At 40.5% G+C, this 24167-nt stretch overlaps 1 protein-coding gene across 1 annotated transcript in view; it reads left to right on the forward strand.

Annotated features, from left to right (window-relative positions):
- Positions 1-24167, forward strand: part of CAPN6 (calpain 6) — a 58985-nt gene that overhangs the window by 12169 nt on the left and 22649 nt on the right. The window contains exons 4-6 of the mRNA XM_003208443.5: positions 20189-20320; positions 20711-20919; positions 21245-21437. Coding sequence (XP_003208491.2) covers positions 20189-20320; positions 20711-20919; positions 21245-21437 — 534 coding nt within the window. The remainder of the gene's footprint in view (positions 1-20188; positions 20321-20710; positions 20920-21244; positions 21438-24167) is intronic.

A 24167-nucleotide genomic window follows, 5' to 3' on the forward strand; every position in this document is an offset into this window, starting at 1 on the left:
TTACCTGCCTGCAAGTGGGGAGTCGCTTACTCCTGGCCTACTGTCTGCCCTGTTCCTGAAAACTCTGCATGGCGTAGGCCTGGTTCTCCACTCTTCTCACTTATGCTTTCAGGGGCAGTTATTACAGTGAAAGTTAAAAAGATTGGGAAATTAGGTGCTGTGTTCTTGAGAGATACAGCAAAGGGAACAAACCCAACAGTTTTCAAACTGGGCAGTATGGGAGGAGCAGGTTGGTGACTCTTCCAGGTGAGCGTGAGTGGGTGAGGTGCTGGAGAACTGGCGAGCTCTGCCTTTCATCTGCTTGTGTTTCTTGGAGGTGGCACCAGCTTTTGTTTGCTTCTTACTGCTGGAAGATGATCAGTTGCCTAAGAACCAAAAAAATAATAATAATAATAATAAAAAAATATATGCATTTGCAAGTGATGATTTGAACCCTGGAAACCTCCCCCCACCTCTGTATTTGTCTTGGAGAATTTTGCACGCCAGGGCATGCCTGCCTGTGTCAGCTTTACATATATTGCATTCATGTTCTTTCTCCCATTTATGTTCTTAGTGACAGGAGTTGGGATCACAGAAAGTCCTCCAGAAGGTTTAATAGCATCTCAGACCTCATAAATATCGCAGAATAAGTGTCATGAAATACTTGGGTGGTACTGCCTAGCACTGGATACACTTGGGTTAAATGTCCCTTAAGGATAATGTGTGGCTTTCTTTTGATTCCTCTATCTTCTGTAAGCTGCAGCTTTATTCTCAATCTGTTTTCCAGTTAGACCATGAATGAGACCAGGAACTTGCTTGACTTTTGGGACACTGTATCAGGAGAAGTGCTGCAAAGGAAAGCATCCAGGCATGCTGCGTCTGGGTTGAGTGGTTGTCCCACATTGCAATGTAGGAACAGTTTCAGAGCATGGAGCAGTGGCAGCTTCTCAGCCTGGGCTATCTGCCAGGATGGTGCCTGGAGCAATCCAGAGCTGGAGGAACAGTGGAGATAAAGGGGAATGCTGTAAATTGGCACCTCAGAATGATGTGAAGTCTTAGCAGTAGAGCACAGTTACATTGCTGCCTTCTGTGTGACAAACAAGATTGTAGCATTCACTATGAATAGTGACACTTTCCTGATTTTTGCATTTCCTTACCACACCCACAGCTGTCTTGATAAAAGGATCAGCTCTGACAGTCTGAATGTGCTTCCTTCTCTCTTCAACCTTACTTATTTTTTTTATTACTGGCTAAAGGCCACTGATCTTGCTTGATGAGAGCAGCAGTTCTTGCCTCTCCCCCTCCTCCCCCTCAAACTTTACAGGGTCTGATTAATGCTCTTCTGTGAAACCCTGATGTGTTCTGCAAAGCCTGCTGCAACATCTGGAACCACAAGAAGCCTTTTCATTTTCTGTTTCCCTGCCTAATCCCATGTTTCTCTGTTGCTGGTGGTTTTTGACTCTTGAAGTGGAGACAAACATGAATTGAGATGCCTTGTGTGCTGTGATGTTTGCATTTGTACATGAAATACAGACCTATATGGAACGTACCTGTATCTGAGAGGTGGGGAAATGTGTGGTTGTGAGCCTCTGCTGACCTTTGAGAAAGCTCAGGAATCCCTTTATTTACTTCAAACGTGAACTTTCATTGGAATACAAAGGTGGTATCAGATGTTAGGTTATGTGAGCAGAGCAGCAACGTCTTACAGCTTGCTGACTTCTTGTTCTTCCCTGGGATGTGTCTGTAGAAGAGTGCTGTAAAAGACTTGGCCTTGCATTAATATCAGATAAAGATTGCCTGGCTTCTTATTCCTTTTGCTTCTCTCACAGTCACAGATCATAACATTGTGGATGCTGTCTTCCATACACTGCTCAAGGGTGTTTGAGATCCCAACTGTAACTTTCTGTGGTGATTTTCAGACATTGCACTCCACACTAGTGATGCTTGGGGCTCCTAAAGGAGTACAAAACTTCCTGGATTACAGTATTTAGCATTTTAACTGGCATTTATGTATGCTGTAATTAGCTGCGTTTACATGTGAATGGCCTCCTTTTATTGCATTCATAATTATTAGAGTAGTTTTATTTGCCATAATGGCAGATTCAGCTTGTAATCTTGACCTCCAGAAAAATTTTCCTGTTCCTATTTTTTTCATAAGATTAGCAGATGTTTCTTTGATAAATGTGTGCATATATAAAGTGAAGGCTTTTTTTTTTTTATAGTAGTGTGTAAGCCTTGTGGATGGAGGGCTTTCTTAGAAAAGATATGAAAGCTTGTAGGCAAAGCAGACCAATGTACCTTTAAAGCATTCATCTCAAAGAAATATGATAGGAATTGGGAGGTAAAATCTGGAAAAAAAGTCTGCCCTGTGAGATAATGAGAGAGGTTGATAGGAATGTGTGCACGTGGATCTTATTTTGAGCAAGAGAAAATGGCTTTAAATTGCACCAGAGCAAGGTTGGATATTAGGAAAAACTGCTCAGAGTGGTGCTGCACTGGCATGGGCTGCCCAGGGAGGTGTGGGGTCACCATCCCTGGAGGTGTTAAAGGAAAGGGTCGATGTGGTACTGAGGGATGTTGTTAGTGATGTGGTGGTGATGAGTTGATGGTTGCAGTAGACTATCTTAGTGGTCTTTTTCAATTTTAATGATCCTGTGATTCTAGGTTAGAATTATGGAGATGGAGGGAAGACGCTGCAGTCCTCTAGATGTGCTGCAACCTTCTGTTAGCTTGGAGGGGGCAGGCAGGGAGACAACAGCTAGACAGGACATCTTCAGAAGAATATTATTTTTTGGTGGTGCTCAACACTTCGTTCCTTCATTAGCTATGTGCACAGTGAACTGCCTACTCCTGCAAATGAAACCTAGCTCTGCTGAATGTTTGATGTGGTAAGGTGCCACGGTGTCCTTGGTATGTGACTGCGCCAAGCTCGGCCGTCTGTCCTTGTGCAGCTGTCAGTGAGTAGAGAAGTGGTGCTAGGCGTGGGCTGCCTGCCAAGGCCTCCGTGCTGAAGACGGGCAGGCTGCTCCTGGGGAGGAAGGTGTTAAATCCTCCAGCTGTGGGGGCTCTGGTGTTGGCTGTTGGCACAGCTCCTGAAGATGCATGTGGCAACACAAAGGCGTGCTCTTCACATGCGTTGCCCCAGCAACTGCACATACTAAGCAGGGATTGTCAGCATGCCCTGCAAACAGTGATGTAGCTGCAATTAAGGCAAATAATCTTCAGGTTGTTAGATTTTATTTTGAGCTGGGGGGAAAGGGGTGTAATGATGGGTGAACGTTATTGATATTAACAATGAAGTGCCATACGTCTGAGATTCTGTTGTAGGCAGGGCTGTATCGTGCTGTGTATTGCTTAAATGATAAAATTAGAGCTGGCACTTGGCTTCGGAGCCTTGTTTTCTTATTGGAGAGACTAAAAATCTGCTTCTGCAACTTTACTTATTTAGTGATTTAAAGACTGAAGGAAGGACTCAGATGAGTAGTACCCTTTAGCACCTTGGCAGATGAAGATGGCAGCAGCCCCAGGTTTTAAACTAGTTTGTAAATTGTTTGGTTCCTCCTATTGCTCTCCTTGCCACTCATCGGATTCTTTGTTTTATTTCATTGATTTTTTTTTTTGGGGGGGGGAGGGGGAGTGCAGCTTTTTTATACAGTCTGTTGCCCTCTCCCTGTCTGGGATTGGCAAAGGTAGATTTTGACGGGACATGAACTGTCTTATGTTTCGTAACTTGGAAGGTTTTGTGTGTGTTTGTTTTTTCAGCTGGCCAGAAGAGGAAGAAATAAGCAGGAGAGGTTTTGCCTCCTTCTGGAGGCTGAGGAAGGAATCAGGTCAGACTCTGAGATCAGTTTGGGATAGAAATGTATCTTTGCAGTTTAGGTTTGTAGCTGTATATACCGAACTGTTTTACAGTTTGTGTTCTCAGAGAATACTTTGAAGTAGCTCCTATGGGGAAGGATTCCCTCTGCAACTTGAAAATATTTTTAGGACTTAAAAATACTGAAAGAAAAAGAAATCCTATTCCATGGACAGTGAGGTTCAAATTAGAAGTTCCTGTGGGTGTTTGTCAGTCAGCTAGGATAAAAGGTTTCTAATCCTCCAGGCATCCAGTTTTGGATGCAGACATCCTTGGTGCCAAGCTAGTCTTCTCTGATGTCGCTCAGAATTTATAAGGTGCAAAGTTGTTGATGCTCTTTAGCAGCACGGTGAGGAAGACAGCCAAGCTCAGAGCCGCTAGAAGGTATCTTTCATGTTATGGAAGCAGTGTTACTCTGTATCTTGTCCAGGCATGTATTGCGTGCTTGCCAGAAGAGTGACAAATTCCTACTTTACATCTTCAGTATCTTTAAAATGAGGTTGAGTATCAGGACGAGTTTATAGCTGTACTGATTTGGCAATTTGCAAGGTGTTTTCCTCTTCTCTTTACACTTTCACGTTTTGTGTATTCGTGTTTGGTTATAGAATAATGCAAACAACAACAAAAAAGAATTTGTCTTCCAAATCAGATTCAGGCTTCTGTGAGTCTCTCCCCATCTCATTTTGCTGCTGGGTCCACAAGGAATTCACACATGGAGCTGAGATGAGATATTTACGAGCGCAGCCACTTCAAAACAGCATTTAAGAGGGCATATCTCACATTAGCCATGTAAATAATGGCTGACAGTTCACAACATCTGAATGCAGCCTGGGGGAAGGGGGAGATTCCAAAGCAACACCAAAGAGCATACAATTGAGTCTCTTGTGTTTAAGATTAACATTATTATTTGTATGTTCTTGTTAGCCAGTCTCTCATGGAGTCAACTTTCCTGACGAGAGAAGTTAAGGGCCTTTATTCCCAGAGCAGAAAAGAGTCCTTACAGAGTGTCTGCCCCCCACCTGAGGGCATAAGGAGCTGATCATGGCACAGTTACAGGAATTAGCCTGGATGCGAAGCTATCCTGGGTCAAAGGACCAGACCTGGGCAGTGTACTAGTTCATATTTATAGGACAGTCATCCTTTCACAGTGTCTGTGATGTGCTTTGCTGCAAGGCCTGTCTTATCTCTCAGCAGCTGCTTTAATTGCAGTTTAGTATCAGAGATTTGGACTAGAAAATGTGTTAATGTTGTCTGAAGGTTTGTCCTGCTATTCTTCTAAAGTAACCTCTGTCACCAGAATATCAGAATAAGAACTAGCAGGGTTGTCTCTGGAAGTTTGAAATGCATTGGACTCTGCAAGAATCCTATAAACAGTGAATATTTGATATTTGTTTTGTTGGAAAGAGAATGTTAAAGTGAAAGTCATATTTCAGTACTATAAACCCCTCAGATCACTCATCAGCTTGTTTGCTTGCAATAGCATCTCTGCTGGAGGTAACACCAGCCCAATTCCTAATGCAGACGTCAAATATGAGGGATGATGGGTGCCAGAGTCACTAAGAAGTTTTCTATCTGGGCCTAAAGATATAATAACTGCAAGTACATCACAATTGCACATCCCCAGAACTGGCTGACATGGATGTATGTACATGGATACTTTAGAGGGACTTGGCAAGCAGGATGGTGCAATGGGAGGAGGGATGAAGCAGTGCTTTGGAGTTGTACTGTTGTGCCAGGACAAAGATGTGACGTTCTGCATTTTTAACGCAAGCATAGACCCAGAGTATTGACAGATATTAGCTAGTTAGCTTTTTTCTTTTTTGGCAGGGGGAGGAGGAGGGAGTTGCTTAAAAGCAACATGTATAAGGTGAGTCAATATAAGCTGAGGTGAGTCAGCATTTGCATCTGCTAAGGGTGATGAGAAAACAGTATTCCTGATGGACAGTGTAACCATCTGTTTTTCTAGGTGGTGGATCCAAGAAACACAGAAAAGTTATGGGGCAAAGCAGTGCTCAAATGCAAAGGACTATTGCAGATGTGTTCTTATGTGATTTCTTCTGCAATTGTTTTGTTCCTGTAGTGAGGAAGTGAGCAGAGTTGTGTGTGGTGCCCTGAGGACTCTTCTCACAGAGCCAAACAAACAAGCAGGGATCTCTTAACCACCTTAATCCCTTCCGGAGTTATTGCTGGCAGCAGCCAGGGTTCAAGTCTTAGAAGAGTACATCCAGCTGTATGACCCTTGTCCAAGTCCCATTTTCTGAGACTAGAATCTGAGGTTCACATTAAGGCTGAAATTCATCCTGCATGCTGACACTGGGAGATGTTATTGGGGAGCTCAATGTGTTATGGCTCAGCCATGCTCTAAATAAGAATTCTTGAAAATGTTACAGTATTTCATTCTGATGGAGTCTATTTCTGTGTTTGAGAAAGTTCATCAGAAATAAGAACAGGAGCTCTGCTTTGTTCAGAGTTCCTGTGTTTTTTCTAAGTATTCTGCATAGCCACATGCCTGGTTCTGACAGCGTGCATAGCTCTGAGGACGCCTCTATTGTGCTTCTGGAGGTTAAGCAATGTGAAAACTCTGCATAGGAGAACCTTGTGCTTCAGGACTGGGGTTGGTGAGAAATGAATGTTTGAGAAGTGCTATAGGAATTGAAACAGAGAGAATTTTATTCTCCTCAAGATATTATTTTAGAAAACATCCTTGTCCAAAGAGTAGGAATCTATGAACTTAGTTTAATTTACTCTCCTTCCTATCAGTGACATGATGCAGTGCATCAGAAGAAGATGCAGCTTGCCAAATATGTTTCTGGAGCAAAACTGACCTTGCTGTGTATAAGGCTGTCTGTCATCTTGCCTGTTCCCTGATGGGCTGAGTATGGGAGACATTATGATAATGTTCTTTGTCATGTTTCCATCTCGTTCTGCCTGGGTAAGCCATTCCTCACGGAACAGTCTGTCTTCAATGTTTTCATCTGGAAAAGTTGTGATGCGTTCTTCTCTGGAATTGCTGAAGTGTTCCCAGAATGGAGCTGTTGCTCACTCATATTCTTTCCGTAATTTTGTTTTCCCTGGAAAATAAGATGAAGCTTACCCATGAAAAGAGACGAGCAAGGAATTAGGAAAGCCTTCAGCCGTCAGTAATTCCCCATGTCTGACCTCTTCATTGCAGTCTGCTGACTGGGTGGACCCTGTGTGACATAAATTTGATGGCTCAGTCTTGTGTAGCTTCATAAAATTCCTTGTTCTTATTTGTGCCTTTTTGTGCTGGCCGTGTCCTTACTGGAAATAGGAACACAGCAACACTCTGCCTGCATTCTTGTCCTTGCTCCTCTGGAAACCTTGTTGTACAGCTGTATGTTCAGTGGGTGTCCTAATACACAGCTCTATCCTTACTTCTCCTCTTCTTACAAATACTAGGGCAGTAGTCTTCTCTTTTTTTTGTGACAATATCCTTAGATATATTCAATCTTCAATGTGTATTGCACTTATTTACATATGATGAAGAGGCAGTGTTCTACAAGCAGCATCTTTCTCAATGGTATTATTCACCCGAGTCTTCCAGGGATGTAATTATGAGCAAACATTTGTAAATGACATACATACTTGCCAAGCAGACAGATCTCCAGATGCCCATGTTTTGTTATCTTCTCTCTTGGCAATTTTTCCAGTTTATTTTTCCCTCCTTCTGACTGGAGGCTTTCTTACATTGTTGCTGTATTTTTCTCTAAGCAAAAATGCAGGATGACCTCAGCGTCACCTCCAGAACATAAGCACTTCAATTCCAAGGTTTTGAATGTTTTTTTTTTTTTTTCAAGTGTCAGGTTTTGTTTAGTTGGTTCAATTGTCATTAAATGAAAATTGGCCTCTCAAAGTCAGCTTCTGTTTGTCCCGAGGCAATGTGATGATGGAAAGAGTGACATGGTAGAATTTATTTTGAGCCTGTAAAACAAAAAGCCTGAGGATCAAATCCTCAGATAGGATAAGTCTTCTTACAGTAATTGTTAGTTCATTGATTTAGTCTTCCCCAAGAATTAAATGTCTGACTTCTGTGAAGGAAAAATTACAGCCTAAACATGCCAGTTCCAAAGAAAATTAAGGTACTGTTCTGTCAACACCTTTCTCCAAGAGTGAAAAGCATCCACGTCCTGAAGTGGAGCTTCTTTAGGAGAGAATTTGAAAGAATGCTTTGTATGTTAGGGGTTTTGTGTGTCATCCCCCCCACCCCATGTTATTTCCACACTTAATAGGATCTTTAGGACAAGTAATGTCCTGGCATCTGAGTGTTTTTTAAGCCATTATATTTTAGATTTGCACAGTAGTTTGAATTTTATGCTCTTATCCTGCAATTTAAATATGTTTCCTTCAAGATTAACTCTATTTAAAATATATATATATGAAGCTGTATGCTCTTATGCTAAAAGACGCTTTGAAAAAATCCTTCACAACTGAGGGAATCTCTTAGAAGTGCTCTCTCACTGATATGTGGCATTGTTTCTAATTTAATCACAAGGGCTAAAACATTCAGAACTTGCTTTTTTTGAGTTTGCAGGAAGGAAGTTTTCCCTCTCAGGAAAATAGACTGTATCTGTTAAGATCAAATATTATCTTCCAGCTTCTGAGTGAATTTTCTCTTTTGCACATTTAAGCTTCAGATACAGTTAACTGAAACACTTTGTAGTGTGGGTGTCAGGATCCAAACTTTGGTCACTGTTGCAGGTGATTAGGAGCCATCGTCACCTACTGCTGTGCATCAGAATATGAAATGTCCATCATCTGAGGTGTTCAAAAGACACCTATCTGGGAATGGTCTTGGGCCTGCTTTAGGTACCTGCTTAGGTAGCCCTACTTGAGCAGAGGTGTCCGACAAGGTGACCATCAAATGTGCCTTCCAGCCTCAAGCATTCTGTGATTCTGTGCTCAAGGAGAGGAGAGCGGGCTGCATTGTCAGCTGTGCTGAACCATGTGCAGGCTGCAGGTTGGATGTGCCTGACTTTGCCAAAGGAATGTGATTTACAGCTGAGAATCTGGTCTGCATCTCTGCATTTGAATAAAAACTTCAGATGCAAAGAGGGGATGGTGTTCTTGGAAAAGATAGGAACGCCATTCCAAGTTACTTCTGCAGATGTTCCAAAATCTGCAAAAAAAAAAAAATTAAAAATGATTATCCTCTAGTGAAAATAATGGCTGCACTGCAAATATTGAAATTGTAAGGCAAGAAAAAAATAATATTGTCAAACTTCATTTAAAACAGGCTTTCCCCTAGCTTTGCCTTTTGAGAGTCATGTTTCTATAGGTTTTCCACTAACTTTGACTGTTGGACCATGATTGAATAAAATCACTGATTGATAGTGTGAGACCAGAGTTAAAAGGTGACTCATGACTTTCTCTTGGAAGTGGTCTGTGTGTTGAGCACTAGCGGTGAGATTACTGGAGACACAAATGTGCCAGAATGATTTCAGCGTCCCTGCTGGGGTTTGGTGTGAAATGTTTTTCCTGGCATGTCGTAACAAAATTCAGCCTGATAGAAGAGGAGCAGTTCTGGGATGTTCTCCAGCATGTAGAGGTGGAGCAGTGCATAAGTCAAGATGGATTTGATGTCTACTTTAGTTCATGGTTTGAGTTATCAACACCTCTCAAACTGCTCTTCTTAGGTGGTAAGCAGACTGTTTCCCACAATAGAGGACCTTGGGAGGTTTCTGTCTTCTCAGATGATGAAAAGCTCAAGCTCTAAAACTTCCTAAATGTTCATGGAGAACCTTCCACTTTAATGGACTATTTAAAGTGGCTTGAAATCATTTTAATAGGGATTGGAAATCTGGTGAAGATGCGGGTCTATTAGCAGTGAATTTTGTGATAAAATGATTCTAGGTCTCCTGTCTGCTGTATTGTAGTTCTCTGCTTTTGACTGTTGAATAACATTCTTTGTGTTAGTTTGGTGTCGGATGTAATGTTAGTGTTCACTGAAGGAATTTGACTGAAATGAAGTAGTAAATTCAAATCAGTATGTCTTTAACAAGTGGGGAAATAAAAAATAAGATTGATAAATACAGTGAACGTGCTATGTGGAGAAACAGTGTGATATAAATTAGAAAAAAAAAAAGTTTCTTGCTATGTTTTTCCTAACAAGAGCTCTCTTAAAGATGTAAATATTTTAAACAAAGATAAAACTGGTTGTAGTTCAACAGGGAGAAGATCATAAATGAGTAAACACTCTTTAAAAAACAAACAATCAAAAAAAACAAACCTGACTGACTGCTCCTGGTGAGCTGAAGGCCTGCATTCATTCATGTCTGACTGAATCTGCTCCAGTCTTTCTGGTTTCCATACAAAAAAAAAAAAAAAAAGTCTTGGTTCATGATAGGAAACACCTTGACGGTGATGGTGAAGTTGGAATCAATTGTGTTTGGCATCAAAGTATGTAGAATGCTCCCAGACTGATCACAGAAGTAAGATGGTGTATCTCCAGCCTTAAAACTGAGCAGCCAAGTAATTTTGATCTTATTTAGAGGATGCTGTGATCTACAAGACAGGCTAATGTCTTTTGCCATCAAGGTATTTGTTCCTTCGGCCTTTCTTCTCACAGAAGAAGTACAATTACAGTTATGTTGTATCCAAGTGGGTATCTGTTCCCCTCTTCTCCCAGCAGTGCCTTCCTATTGAGAAGTTTCAATCCACTTTGGTAATTGGGTGTCTTAATGAAACTAATCACACCAAGAAATTGAATGGGAGCAGGTTACCCTGGGGAAAGGCTTGTCCTTTATTAGTCATTGGGATGCCCACAAGAAAGGGAGATACCAGAAGCAAGCTTTATAAATAGGTTTGTGGGATATGAAGTAAATTTCTTACTGATTCCTTGTGGAACATGTTGAGTTGATAGCAGAAGATGGGGAAGAAAAGCAAGTGTGAGAACATAATGAAGGTGGGTGAATGAAAAAGGAGGCTACCTGACTAAAGAGTGAATTAAAGTGAATTTATGGATATCAAGGTAATACTGGCAATCATTTGGCATCATCAGCTGCAGAAGTGGCAAATTAGTCACACAATTACCCTGAAGAATTTTACATTATAGCACTTGTTATTGTTCTTAAAATTTCCAAAAACTTTCCAAAATTCTGACAGAATTGGAGGCAAAGGGACTTCCTCAAAATGCATTCATTTCAGTACTTTAAGAGCAACAAGTTGTAGGTAAAATAAAAATAGCCTACATAGAAGGCAAAGCACATACTTGATCAGCTGGCAAGTGAGGCAACTATGTCTTTGCTTATATATCTTACTTTAAAAATCACTGTTGGTATTCTTCTAGCTTCGTAAGTTTCAGAACTCAAGAGACTTATCTCTGTGCTGATAACTTTCCTGTTAAATAAACACGATAAGATTTTAAAAGATGTTTTAGGAATGTAAGCTGCTGTTTCTTTTAAAGATGCGTAAATATGATCCTTTCTGTAGTTTCTGTGAATTTATAAAGATGATCAATGTTGGTCAGTCTATCTGTGTCATAAAAATACTTTTAGCGTTCAGAAGTAAAATGAATACTGCAACCTCATTTTTGAGGCAGCGTTTTTTATAGCTTAGAATCTGAACTCTTTGTCAAGAACTGAGGTTCTTTTAAAATGTAAAGGTAGTTTGTTGCACAGATTGTCAGACCAGCAGGCATCTCATATCAGGCATCTCATATTTTGGGTTCTCTTTCTCCACTGGTCTATTTGTTTTATTCCTAAGCAACTTTTTGTGTTATGCCCTTTGACTGTGAATCAGTAACACTGGTGATGTTTCTTACCACTCTAATGGGTGCTGATATGTATGCTTGCCTAGAAACACTTGGCTGCCCTGATATTTGGTGGTTTCTTTACAGCACCAAGAGCTGGTGCTGCTCTCCTGGCTGCAGCAATGCCTGGTCTGGCAATGAAAGGAGCGAGACGTATACCAGAAAGGTCAATAACCTGGTGGGAAGACTCTTCTTTCCTGAAGATGAGTGATCAGATGTCCTGATGGCACTAAGCGTGGTTCTCTGCACAGAATCAGGCACATCTCTGTACGTGTCCTGTCAAAACAGAGACTCCTCTGGCTCTGACTTGCATAAGCTCAGAGAAGTGCGATTTTTTTTTTTCTAGCAAAAGCATAATTGGTATTTTAAAAAGTATTAATTTCAAAATCTAAAATTTGAAAGTCACCTAATATTTGAAGAAACTTGTGTCTTATGACCAGAATTCCACATTCAACTTTACTGTTATTTTCATGACACAAATCAAACATGCAGTACAGAATGGCATGGCATCTATTATAACTCTGTATCTAGGGGTTGCAATGGCTGCTTCATGCACTGTTATCCCAGGCATTATAAAACTTAGAGCAAAGTGGGGAAGAATACTTCAAGGTGCTGTCTGGCAAAGATGAGAGATTAGGAACATCAACACTGGGAGAAGAGGATGAAGGATTTTTATTTTCATAAAGTATCAGAGGTAACTGTCACAATCAGTAGATACTGGTATCTAGGCTGATGTCAAGCCTTGTTGGGAGGGGAACAAGGAGAGGAGGAGCTTGTTGCTTAAGAGATTTCTGCTTTTTGATGTGGTTTAGATTTGAGCTTGTTAACCACTAATGTCTGTGCCATTGGATAAAGAAGAAATATCCCCTTTCAAGTATAAACTAACATTTCCATCTTTATCTGAATGTTCATTTCAGACAACGCTTCTTATGTTGCCTGACTGTTTTTGCTACACAATGCCCATTCACCATGTGATAACATAAAACAGTGATTTTGCTGAAATCTACTGAAATCCAATACTGTTTTGTAAATAGCATATTCTCTTCCTTATAAAAACAGTGATCAAGAGTTCAGTCTACATCCATTACCAGTCCCTTGAGGCTCAGCATTAGGTCAGACTGGACAAACCCAGAAAGGTCTTGGCCCCTGAGCTTGTTAATGGTGCTTATTATCAGGCAAAGAAAATAGCTGCTGCCAGAGACGAGCAGTCAGGCGTACAGACCTGGGAATTCTTGTTTCTGCACTGGTCCAGTGCTGAATATTTCAGCGTCGTAAAAAAATTGTTGAAGTTTTCCAACTTTCTTTTCTCATTGTTTTTATTTCCCCTATTAGGAAACTAGTTGACGAACTTGACTGAAAAACATGTTTTGAGGAAGCACTAAGAACGCACAGCAAAACGATGGGTGACCTTTTAGACTGATGAACCAAGACTAGTCTTACAGCCCAGGTCTGACCTCAGCCACTTCACTTATGCCTGGAAGGGATATCAGACAGTTATTCTAAACTGACTGCCTCTGAACTTGGTCTTCCCTTTTTTACTTGTATATTTAATGCAGAGCCGTTCCCAGCGTTTGGTAGGTTGCCCTTTGCAGGAATAGTTAGGCTGATTTATGCTACCTGATTGCCAAAATTGAAAATGCCCTCCGTTGCTTTCCTTTTCAGTGGAAAAAGAAGCTCAGTTCTTCTGAGATCCCTTGACTATTGGCAGCCAATTTGGAGCAGTTGCAATGTGCTAAACAGTACAATCAAATAGCTATGGTACACATGCAGGCTGAGTGCACAGCTCATGTGTAGTGAGTCTGATTTGTCTGGAGTTCTTCCTTGTATGCTGTGTATCCCCATGCAGTCACGCGCATTCCAGTCATTAATAAAGATTTGAACTCATGACTGATTTTATTAAATGCTGAGACTTCTAATGTCCTTATAGCTGCTGGTGGGTAGCCTGTCATACAAAGCTCCTTTGAGGTCTATGTTTACAATATTAAGTGTTGAACATCATCCAGCCTCAAGTAAGGTCTACTACCTTAAGACAACACCTCTTCTCTTGGAGCATCACTGTCTCAACAGTACAAGAAAGTATTGGCTTAGTGGCTGGAAAATGATTTCTTTTTTAATAGAAAATGATGTTTCTCCAGAAATTGAAATATGTAAAATTTTAGTCTATTAACATGGCACTTTAACTACATTCTTTTCCCTAGATTATGTCAAACTAGCAGTAGCTGTGGAATGGCATAGTCTGAAGTTCCACAGAAAACGTAGTTGTTGATGAGTGAAACATGGAGGAAGTAAGGTAGGTTTTTCAGAACAGTTGGCAACATTAATCAATTCAAAGTGATCTCAGTAATGAATGCCTGCTCAGTGTCCATGTTGACTATACCAACAATAATCTTTGGGGGATTTTAATCCAAGATCACCAGTTTTATTTTTATATTTATATATATTATATTAATGGCAGGGGAAATAACCAATAAAATAGTTGTATTCTGGGTTTTGACCTAGGATACTTCTTTGGATGCTTTTCTTATAGCTAGCTGGAACTGCTTTTTAATGTGTATTACTGCAGTTATTCAATGAAATCCTCATCAAAGACAGTGGGTCAGCATTTTCTGTAGCAACAGGTTAAAAGGTATGTCTCTTTTCTGACCCATTTACCTTTCTTTTATATTGTCAATAGAGAGATCTCTTTCCAGTCTTCACACTGTGAGAGCTGAGAAGGCAATGACTGTAATCTTGCTTTGAAAGAGCTCCTGCTTTTGTTACACCTGAGAGGCTGAGAGGATGTGACTGTTTCCTGAGGTGAATCTGATCCTAAGAATGGATTCTCCAGTTACTGTTCATGAGCGAAAAGTAATACAGGTTGTAATACTGAATGTAGAGAAGGAAGAAGGTGCTAAGGGAAAAAGGCAGGGAGTAAGACTGTTGTCTTGTAAGTTCAACGTTATCCTCAAACAAAAGTGGCTTTACTCTAAAAGCTAAGTAGTATGAATACTAAGTAGTATGCAGTGCTATATCATGGTGGTCTAAAGCATCACAAAGTAAGATGGTGCAGCAAAAGATACTGTAATATACTTGTAGGAGGATGCATGGAGACCAGGCAGTCCTTCATCACATGTTGAATTATTTCTGCAGTGAAATGGCAGAGAGCACTCGGACCTTCAGTAAACACTTTGTTGCTGAGGTTCAGGAGAAGGTCAGTCCTACGGCAAATCAGTTGTACCCGTTCCAGCAACTGTTAGTGTTCTGGATGAGAGCAGCTCCAGTGTTCCAAGGGTCAGGTGAAATCTAGTGGCAGCCAAAATACACACCATGTTGCCCAGCATTTGTTTTTTCCTTCACAAACATTGATTCCAATCTTCCCTAAATACATGTGTCCTGTAGACTGGGCAAGACTGAAACTCATGGCCTTTACTGAGTATTAGTCACAACTAATTGAATACGGAGAAGAAGAATGCGATAAAAATGTTTGTAATGCAGTTAGTTTTATAACAAGATTTATTGAAGAGGAGGGAGTGTTGAGAAGAACTATTTCCCAATCCCCAAATAACATATTTTACATGTGGCTGGAACAAACTGGTATACTATTTCCCTTGCCTATGTATTTGTGGGTTTCTCTTTCTAAGCTATATTGGCATTATCTTGCTCTCAGGAACAGATGTTGCTGGAGAATGAGTATGGAGTTGACGGAAGAGTTATGCAGTGTGAGCTCAGGCTGTACAGACAGAAACTGAAGGACTAAATCTGCATTTTTGTAGATTTACAAGGGCTATTTCAGTTGAGGTCATACCTGATCTGTTTCCTTTTGAAGGAAGTTTCTCTGAGAACTATCCTCTAAGAGGGTAGAGCTGTACCACAGTGCGTGTCTGTAACTCAAGAATTCTCTTTCTTCATTCCCTAAACAGTCTTCTCAGGCAGGACAGGGTTGCAAAAGGCTTTTTGTGTATGTTGAAATATGTAGTACAGTTGAACTCAATTATTTTTCTTTCTAGGGCTAACTGCTATTGTCTTGGCAAAGGACTTCTATAAACATCCCAGCACATCTGGGATTTATTATGAGATAGACAATCTCTTCTACCTCTAAAGATACACAGCTTCAAAATAAATGTTCTCTTTTCTACCCCCATTCAGGTACGGCTGGTTCATAGTTAGCAGTAGACAAGATGAATTTGTGCCTCCATATTCTGGAATAATTGCCCTTCACACTTCTTTTCCCTTACTTTCCTACTCCAAACTCACTCTTTGCAAGAGCTGGTTTAGTATGATATGAAGACAGGAGAAAAGAAAATGGGAAAGTTTATCATTTCTGACATAAATCAAAGTGCTTTTAAAAAAAATGATGGCAATGGTCTACCAGGCTCAAGCAGATCAGTGTGTTAACATCAAGGAAAGATCCTGTCTCTGTATAAGCAATGTTGGATTATTTTTATTATGTTAGGAGTGAATTTTTTAAATGGTCCTGAAGAAAGTAAGCTCTAAATGCTACTGGATCCTTTGAGAATCTTATCTGCAAACACTGTTACTGCTTTTTTCTTCTTCCCTTTCACAAAATCTTTTTTTTTATTTTGTCTGAGACAATTCACAGACCCTAATCCATTAAAAAATGATCTTTCCCTTTTCTCATCTATAGGAGACTTTTTGTAATGTTTTACAGTGCAGGTTCAGTTATTGTCTGTGAAGATACACTGTGAATTAATTACCCTCTGAATGTCCTTCTCCATGTTTATAACCAGTATGGCTTATTTAGTTAGTTCATGGACTTATGCCAACAGATGCTCCATCAGAGCTAAGGGTAACTTTTTCCTTTATCTGGATTCCTGAAGATTCAAAGTAGGCAGAGCAAAATGAATTTAATGCGTGAAGTTATTCAGTTTTCAAACCATTTCATAGATCCAGTGAAATGGGAGTCTGTTGTCTCCCACAGCTGACATTGTTTTGAAATTTCATAGAGATAAATTATAGACAAAGTTGCCATCTTTCGTGCTTATACTACAGTCCAAACATTTGTGTCTTAATGAAATTCCAGACCTCAAGGTATCATTCCCAAGCAGGTGCCAAGCACTGTAACTTTCATAGTATATGTTGTATTGTAAAAAGGGTATTGTTTCAGATGCACTTGAACCAGCTTGACTTCTTTCTTGCATGGGATGGGACCAGTCTTGTGTCTAAGAAAGAAGCAGTAGATCTGATGTAGTTTGGCTTTTGTAAGCCCTTGTATGTCCTACAAAAGTATGAAAATTGGAGCTAATTCAGTCTTCTGCAATGTGAATGCAAAGCTAATGAAATAAGTCACTTGGAGCACTCTCAAGATGGAGCTGTATCAGTAGAGTTCTGCTTGGATTTCACTTGTTCTGGTACTGCTCAGTATGCTCATTACTGTTTGAATAGCAGGCACTGGACTGCTATAGGACACAGACTGATCTAGATTCACAAGCCTGTCAACAGGATTTGGAACATAAACTTATCTTGATGTCTTGGTAAAATAGTGTGAAATAAACAGAATGAAATTCAGCATCACTTGATTAACGCAAACAAGTACAGTGCTTCTGTGTTAAGTAACTTCATGGCTAAGTTAGGGAGAAGGAATGACCTAGGCAGCAAGTTCATAGGAAAAGATCAGAGGATGGATGACTCTGAATACAGCCCAAATATGTGAAACTGAGGTGAAAAAGACAGAAAAATGGCACCCCATCTTTAGTAAGCAAGAGCTATGTGTTCTGCAAGGCCTTGTTTGGTGTTTTATATGTGGGCTTGGCTACTACATTTCACCAGTGATATAGGCTGCATAGTGGTGGATGTTGGATAGTTGGAGCCCATGTGGTGCAACAAAAACTGGAATTGACATGAATAATTTTTTTTTTTGTATATAGATGAAAGTCTGGTTGCTTGGGGCAACCAAAAGTGCTTTGAGATCCTCACAAGCAGTGGAGAGCAATATAGAAGTACCATATTTCTTACTCTGTTGAGGGAATTGTGTCTTAGAGAGCTAATTCTTCTCAAAAGTACTCTTTAGAATGTGCAATGTTGCATAAATAGTGGAAGCATTCAGCTGACAGCTGACTATTACTGTGCATCTCACCTAAGTCACACAGTGACAGCTATCACAGCAGCTATTGTAATATATATGATTTATGCCAGGAGAAGCTGAGGCAAATGTCATTTTCTTTCAAGTGTTAGTCTCAGATGTCCAGGTCTTCTTTGCGGTTTAAGAATCATGTCTTTACCAAGCAGGATGTAGAATGTAAGGACTGTGGTGGAAATGGTGAGGCGCTGTCTCTAAGTTCTGCTGTTCCCTGTTTACTTTGGTCTGCAGTGGTCTGTGCACGCTAATCTCACCCATATGTCTGGCATTCAATGCTTACTGCTCTCTGTTTTTAATCTGAGGACTATGTAAGACATGAGGCATATTTCCATTAGAAAAAGAGATAGTTTAATGTGGTTATTTTTGGCAAAGAAAACCAAATAAGGTATTTGTAATACATGGTAGTGCTTAATTTCTTGCAAAACTGATGAAAGCTTTGGCTTCCTATATTGAAAGCAAAGTTTGAACATGTTAATCCTGGAGGGATCAATTTATCCCTTGTTTATTATAATAAAATAACATTTTGAAAGGGAAAACAAACTAGAAATCATCATTACCAGACATAAATATGAATTGGATATAAAACTTGACTCTACCCATGATGAATTTGAAATTTTTACTCCCACCATGAAGTGAAGGCCAACTGTCAACCGGTATCAACCTCTGCAGCAGGAAACTGCTTCTTTACATCAGCTGAAATTACCATTCCATATCAGCGTCAAGGCAGGTGAACAAACCTGTCCTTTCTGTTCATGGTCAGATTTCATCATACCCATGATTTTGTTATTCAAATTTTTTAGCAAGATTTGTTAATAAGCTTTGAAACTGTCTCTGACTGAAACTACTTTTAAGACCCACTGGCAGAACAACAATGCCATATAATGATCAGTCATGCCCAGGAGGCATTTAAAATTTTTACCAACTGTTATTTAATAAGAAACGCCTCATACAGGAAAAAAAAAAAAACCCCAAGAAACAGAGACACACATTCTTAGAGAAAACAGCATCAGCTTCATGCACTGCGTGCAGTGAGCCACCACAGGCTGCCATCTGCTAACCTCTTCAGGAAAACAGGCTTTCAGCTCAGCACTGACGTTCCTTTTGTTCTCAAAAAATAAGTTCAGATGCCATTGTTTTGTCACAGTCCCATCAAAGGGAAAGCTGAGAAGTTTTGACATGCCTTATATTTTGGGATAATCGTCTGTAATTATCAAAGGACCGTGAGACCTCAACAGGTGAGGAGCACAGCTCCTAATTCTACTGCTAGTAACAAACTGGAGAGATTGCAGTAAGTGTGGAGTCTTCTACAATATTGAGGTGAGATTAGTTATTTTTTCTGCATTTCTAGTGCCAAAGTATGAGATAATTTCCTTCCAACAGTGTTGAAATTTAGGGTTGTTCTTATACTGTGAAAGAACAGAATTTCTTACTGCTTTTCCATCTTCTCAAGTGGTCAGGACAAGCAGTGATTCAGATGGAGAGCATCATGAGCAATCTTAGAGCTGGATCTGTATCAATTATGGGATGTTAAGATTGGCTGTTTTCTGAAGTTTTACTTGGCCCAGTCTGAAACTGTGAGGCCTTATGTGTATCAGTTTAGAAGAACCCCTTTTACCAAGAGTTATCAAGACAATATTACTGCAAAAGGCACCCTTGTAGCTTTCCTGTTTGATGATACTTAGAAGTGTTCCTTGGTCTGGAGGCTGTCATTGCTCCCCTTGAGAAAGGCACAGGAAAGGGAAAGCTATGGAGGAGCGGGGAGAGATTACAGCAGGAGTCAACTATGCTTTGGTGACAATCTACCTGTAAATAGAAATGGGGACAGGAAAGCAATGGGAGAGGAGGCAAAGTGGTTCAAATAAGAGCCAAATCAACGAGAGAAAGGAGACCCAGAAACTGTAAGGTACATTTCAAAGATGTATTTTCTACGTTTTTCAGTGCTGGGTGGAGGCGTCACTGCAGCAGCTCATGCTGTCTGCAGAGGAGGATTGCCAGGATGACAGCCAAGGGACTGGCAATGACAGAGAATAAGCTTTCCTGGTGTCAGCAGCAGCATTTCCTGCTACTTTTCTTGATTTTTATTTTATTTTATTCTATTTTTTTGGTCAGAACCTTTCTCTATAATGCTTCCTTCTTCTCCTTTCACTTATTTTCAGCTGCTCATCAGCTTGCCCTAATGTCAAATAACTGAATGCATTCTAGTTCTTAAAGATTACTGCAACTGAGAGAAGAAATAGGAACACTGGCCCAAAAAAAAAAAAAGCCAAAAAGCAACTGGCTGAATTCTGACCTTTAGATAAGCCTATATAGTCTACACATTAAAGGTTTAATAATCCCATATACCCTGACTTGTAAATGTACTCCGTGTCAGAATGCTTTTGAGTTTCCTGTTACAGAAACTTGGAAACTTGGTGTTTTGGCAGGGAGAACAGCACATGTGAATGTGTGGAACATGTGTGGAGAGGGAGAGCTGTGATCATCCCCAGTAATCTCTGATTTGCATTGTTAGGATCTCTGTCAAGACCCTTATCTGTTTGTGAATGGAATCAGCTCTCATGACTTGAATCAAGGCAGCCTGGGGAACTGCTGGTTTGTGGCTGCATGCTCCTGTTTGGCACTGAGGAAGACGCTCTGGCAGCAGGTAGGTGACCAGTGTACTTGCTGCATGAAGAGGCTAATATGACTTGGATGAATGGCGAATGTTGGTGCATTTAAATCCTTCCTTTCATTAAAAGTTCATTTTTTTTCAGTTATGAGACCTCCCTACTGCATGGTTAAATTGAACACCAAAGAAAAGATGCAGCAAAGCAATGGTCATTCTCTGCAAATCTATTCAAATATTACTTTTCTAATAGTATCTTTAAGATAGGCTATCTTTGCACAAAATTACATCTTTTTCACTGCTTCATCTATTTGAGGTCAGCTGCTGATGAAACTGAATACCAGCCCAGTGCGTGCTTCAGGGCACTCAGCTCTCTGAATAAATCTTAACATAATGATTTAGTAAACTTTCCCTTACATTGTTTCTTAGGTGATTCCAGACTTTCAAGAACAAGAATGGGACCCTAAAACACCAGAGAAATATGCTGGAATTTTCCGTTTCCGTTTTTGGTGCTTTGGAATATGGACGGAGGTGGTTATTGATGATCTGCTGCCAACAATTGATGGGACATTGATCTACTGCCATTCCAATGTGGAAAATGAATTCTGGAGCGCATTATTGGAGAAGGCTTATGCAAAGTATGAGCCAGTTCATTGTCCTTTTAGACCTCAGTACTGTCCCTTCTATCTGCTTATTTTCTCTCTTAGTCTTATCACACTTTCAAGGATTTTAGGTTTGCTCCCAGTAGAGAACCTAAGAGGTTGAAAACTTCAATGCACCTTACTTTAGCAGCCCAAAACCTTAAAGACCTTTCCACTCCTTTCTTAGCAAGGTTTTATCTGCAGTTTTGCTTAGTTTTGTTTTCCCTGGTGTGCCACAAATACATTATCTAAATCCATCCAAAGTAGAGCACTTCTAAAAGCACAGAATAAAATTAATTTAAATGTTCTATGTTACCTCAAGGTTGGCTGGATCTTATGAAGCCCTGGATGGAGGCAGTGCTGCAGATGCAATAGTGGATTTTACTGGAGCAGTGGCAGAATCTATTGATTTGGTACAGGGAAAATACAGTGAGACTATTTCAGAGCAGATGAAGCTGTTTGAAGATTTGCTGAAAGTGCATAAAAGAGGCGGGTTGATCAGCTGTTTTATCGCGGTATGTATGGCGAGCTGGATTTTTGGAATTTATTTTAATGAACTTTCTTACCTGGAAAAAATGTTACTACTAGATAAAAGTATGTTCTGTGTGACCTTCATTTGTATGCTTTGGAAAAAGCTATCAAGTTGCCAGTGCTCTCATCCAAATACAATTCTGGGAGTCACCAAATAGAATCACAAAGCAGTTTGTGCTGTTGGCCACTTTACTCTGGATCTGAAATACCATTGTTTGTCAATGGTCATAGTTGTGCATTGACCCAAGGTTAATGCACCTAGATTGCCCTAATTTACAGGTCAGTTGGCAGCATTCCATTTCTTTACCACTTAGGGGAATTCATTTCACAGAATCACAGAACTGTAGGGGTTGGAAGGGACCTCCAGAGATCATTGAGTCCAACCCCCCTGCCAAAGCAGGTTCCCTACACCAGGTCGCACAAGTAGGTGTCCAGGTGGGTCTTGAATATCTCCAGAGAAGGAGACTGCACAACCTCCCTGGGCAGCCTGTTCCAGTGTTCCATCACACTCACCTAAAGAGGTTCTTGCGCACATTTGTGCAGAATTTTCTATGCTGCAGTTTCTGGCCATTTTCCCTTGTCCTGTCTCCACACACTGCAGAAAAGAGTCTGGCCTCGTCACTCTGCCCCCCACATCTTAGATATTTATAGACCTGGATCAGGTTCCCTCTCAGTCTTCCTTTCTCAAGGCTAAACAGACCCAGTTCACTTAGCCTTTCTTCATAGGGGAGATGCTCCAGGCCCTTCACCATCTTTGTGGCCCTCCGCTGGACTCTTTCCAAGAGATCCCTGTCTTTTTTGTACTGGGGAGCCCAGAACTGGACACAGTACTCCAGATGAGGCCTTACCAGGGCAGAGTAGAGGGGGAGGATCACCTCTCTCGACCTGCTGGACACGCTCTTTTTAATGCACCCCAGAATGCCATTGGCCTTTTTGGCCACCAGGGCACACTGCTGGCTCATGGCCAACCTGTCGTCCACCAGGACGCCCAATTTACAGTAAACTGTTCTCTCAGCACTAAGTCGCTGAGTCTTCTCGACTCTGGCTGTGAAGATACAATCATCTTGCTAGTGTAACACTGGAGTTGGGATGAAAGGCCAAGATCTGCCTGAATTTCCACATCTGTAAAGCAAAGGTTGCATTCCATTTCCAATGTCTGTCTGTAGTGTGAGTGCCAAATGGACCCTCAAGTGCTGATTCATTCTGAAACTTGCATGAATGTCATGGCTGTTGTGCAATTACCTAGAATAGCAGGAAATAGCTGTGTTTAGAGATTTTCCCCATCTGTAAAGCAAAGCTCATATTTCATTTCCAATGTCAGTCTGTAGCGTGAGTACTAAATGGACCCTCAAGTGCTGATTCATTCTGAAACTTGCATGAATGTCATGGCTGTTGTGCTGTTACCGAGAATAGGAAATAGCTGTGTTTAGAGATGCCTGAGAATCTTACATGTCTAGCTATGCCTGGCCACACACTGCCCTGTACCAGTGCCATGCTACCAAAGACGAACACCTGGTTGCTTGTGGAAAGTTAACTTGAACCTGAGAACTCAGCTAGGATAGGAGTCCTGAACCATTTCTCCCAGCAGCATAAGACAACAGCTCAGAAACAAATTCTTCTATGTCTTTGGTGTTTGTTTTACCTTTGTCACGAGGTCAGAATTTGTATTTAAAAATACAAGTCTGGTTTGCTTGCATTAGGCTGGCAGACCAGACTTACCAGTGTAATTGTTATTAACTGTGTTTATGAAAGAATTCACTGGTCCCAAATGCTGAGTCAGTTCAGTTTCCTAACATGGATCTGTTGTAGGGGTAGACAAAATCTAGGGAGTTGTATTTTAGAAATCAATTAATAAGGCAGTTGTAATCCCTTCCTGTCTTCCTGGCATTATATTTCTGCATGTCAAATTAAATGCAGATGTCTCTAAGCTTGATTACGCGGGGCTGTTCCTATTGGTTTAGCTTGACTCATCTACATTTATCACTTTTTGATAGTTATATTGTTATATTTAATCCTTGAGTGGCTTCCTTGCTAACCTAAACACATCATCATTTTCCTTATATTACAAAAAATAGCTCTGATCTTCACTGTTTGGAAGTTTGAACAACAGATGTTTAAATATTTCAGCTAAATAAATAAATAAATGGCCCAAGAAGAAAGACAGCTCAGCAGTTGAGAAAGGCCTGGAGGATAATAAAAACAGCAGAGAATATACAGACTCCTGTGCTGTGAAAGAGTCTTGTTTGCTTTTAGTTGTGAAAAATGCAAGTGAAAGTGTTACACTGGAGGAAGCCCAAACCCTTTGGAAATGTCTGCCGGTCTTGATGTAACACACATGCTGATTCTTTAGGAGCTGTTGATGGTGAAAGGCAAAGAGGTCTGGGAGAGAGTCTCACACTTGCAAGCGCATCTGTCTTTTCTGATTTGATATAAATTTATCTTTTGCCTTTTATTTTTTTCTGATTTCTTCTCTTTGGGACTGAACACTTTAGTATCAGTGCAACACTTGCCTGAGGAGAAGGACTGGTCTGTTTAGACCAGAGAAATTTTAAAATGGCTAAAAATATTGGAAATAGTACAGTGCATTTCATAATTCTAGTAAGTCTATCTCTCCACACAGAGCAAAGTCTTGCTTGATCATTGAGCTCTTAATTAGACTATTGTGAGTTACACATGAAATCTGCACTGGGTCAAATTTGCCTTTCTTGCTGTCC

This window comes from Meleagris gallopavo, chromosome 9 (assembly GCF_905368555.1).
Source record: "Meleagris gallopavo chromosome 9, MGAL_WU_HG_1.1, whole genome shotgun sequence".
Taxonomy (NCBI): Eukaryota; Metazoa; Chordata; class Aves; order Galliformes; family Phasianidae; genus Meleagris; species Meleagris gallopavo.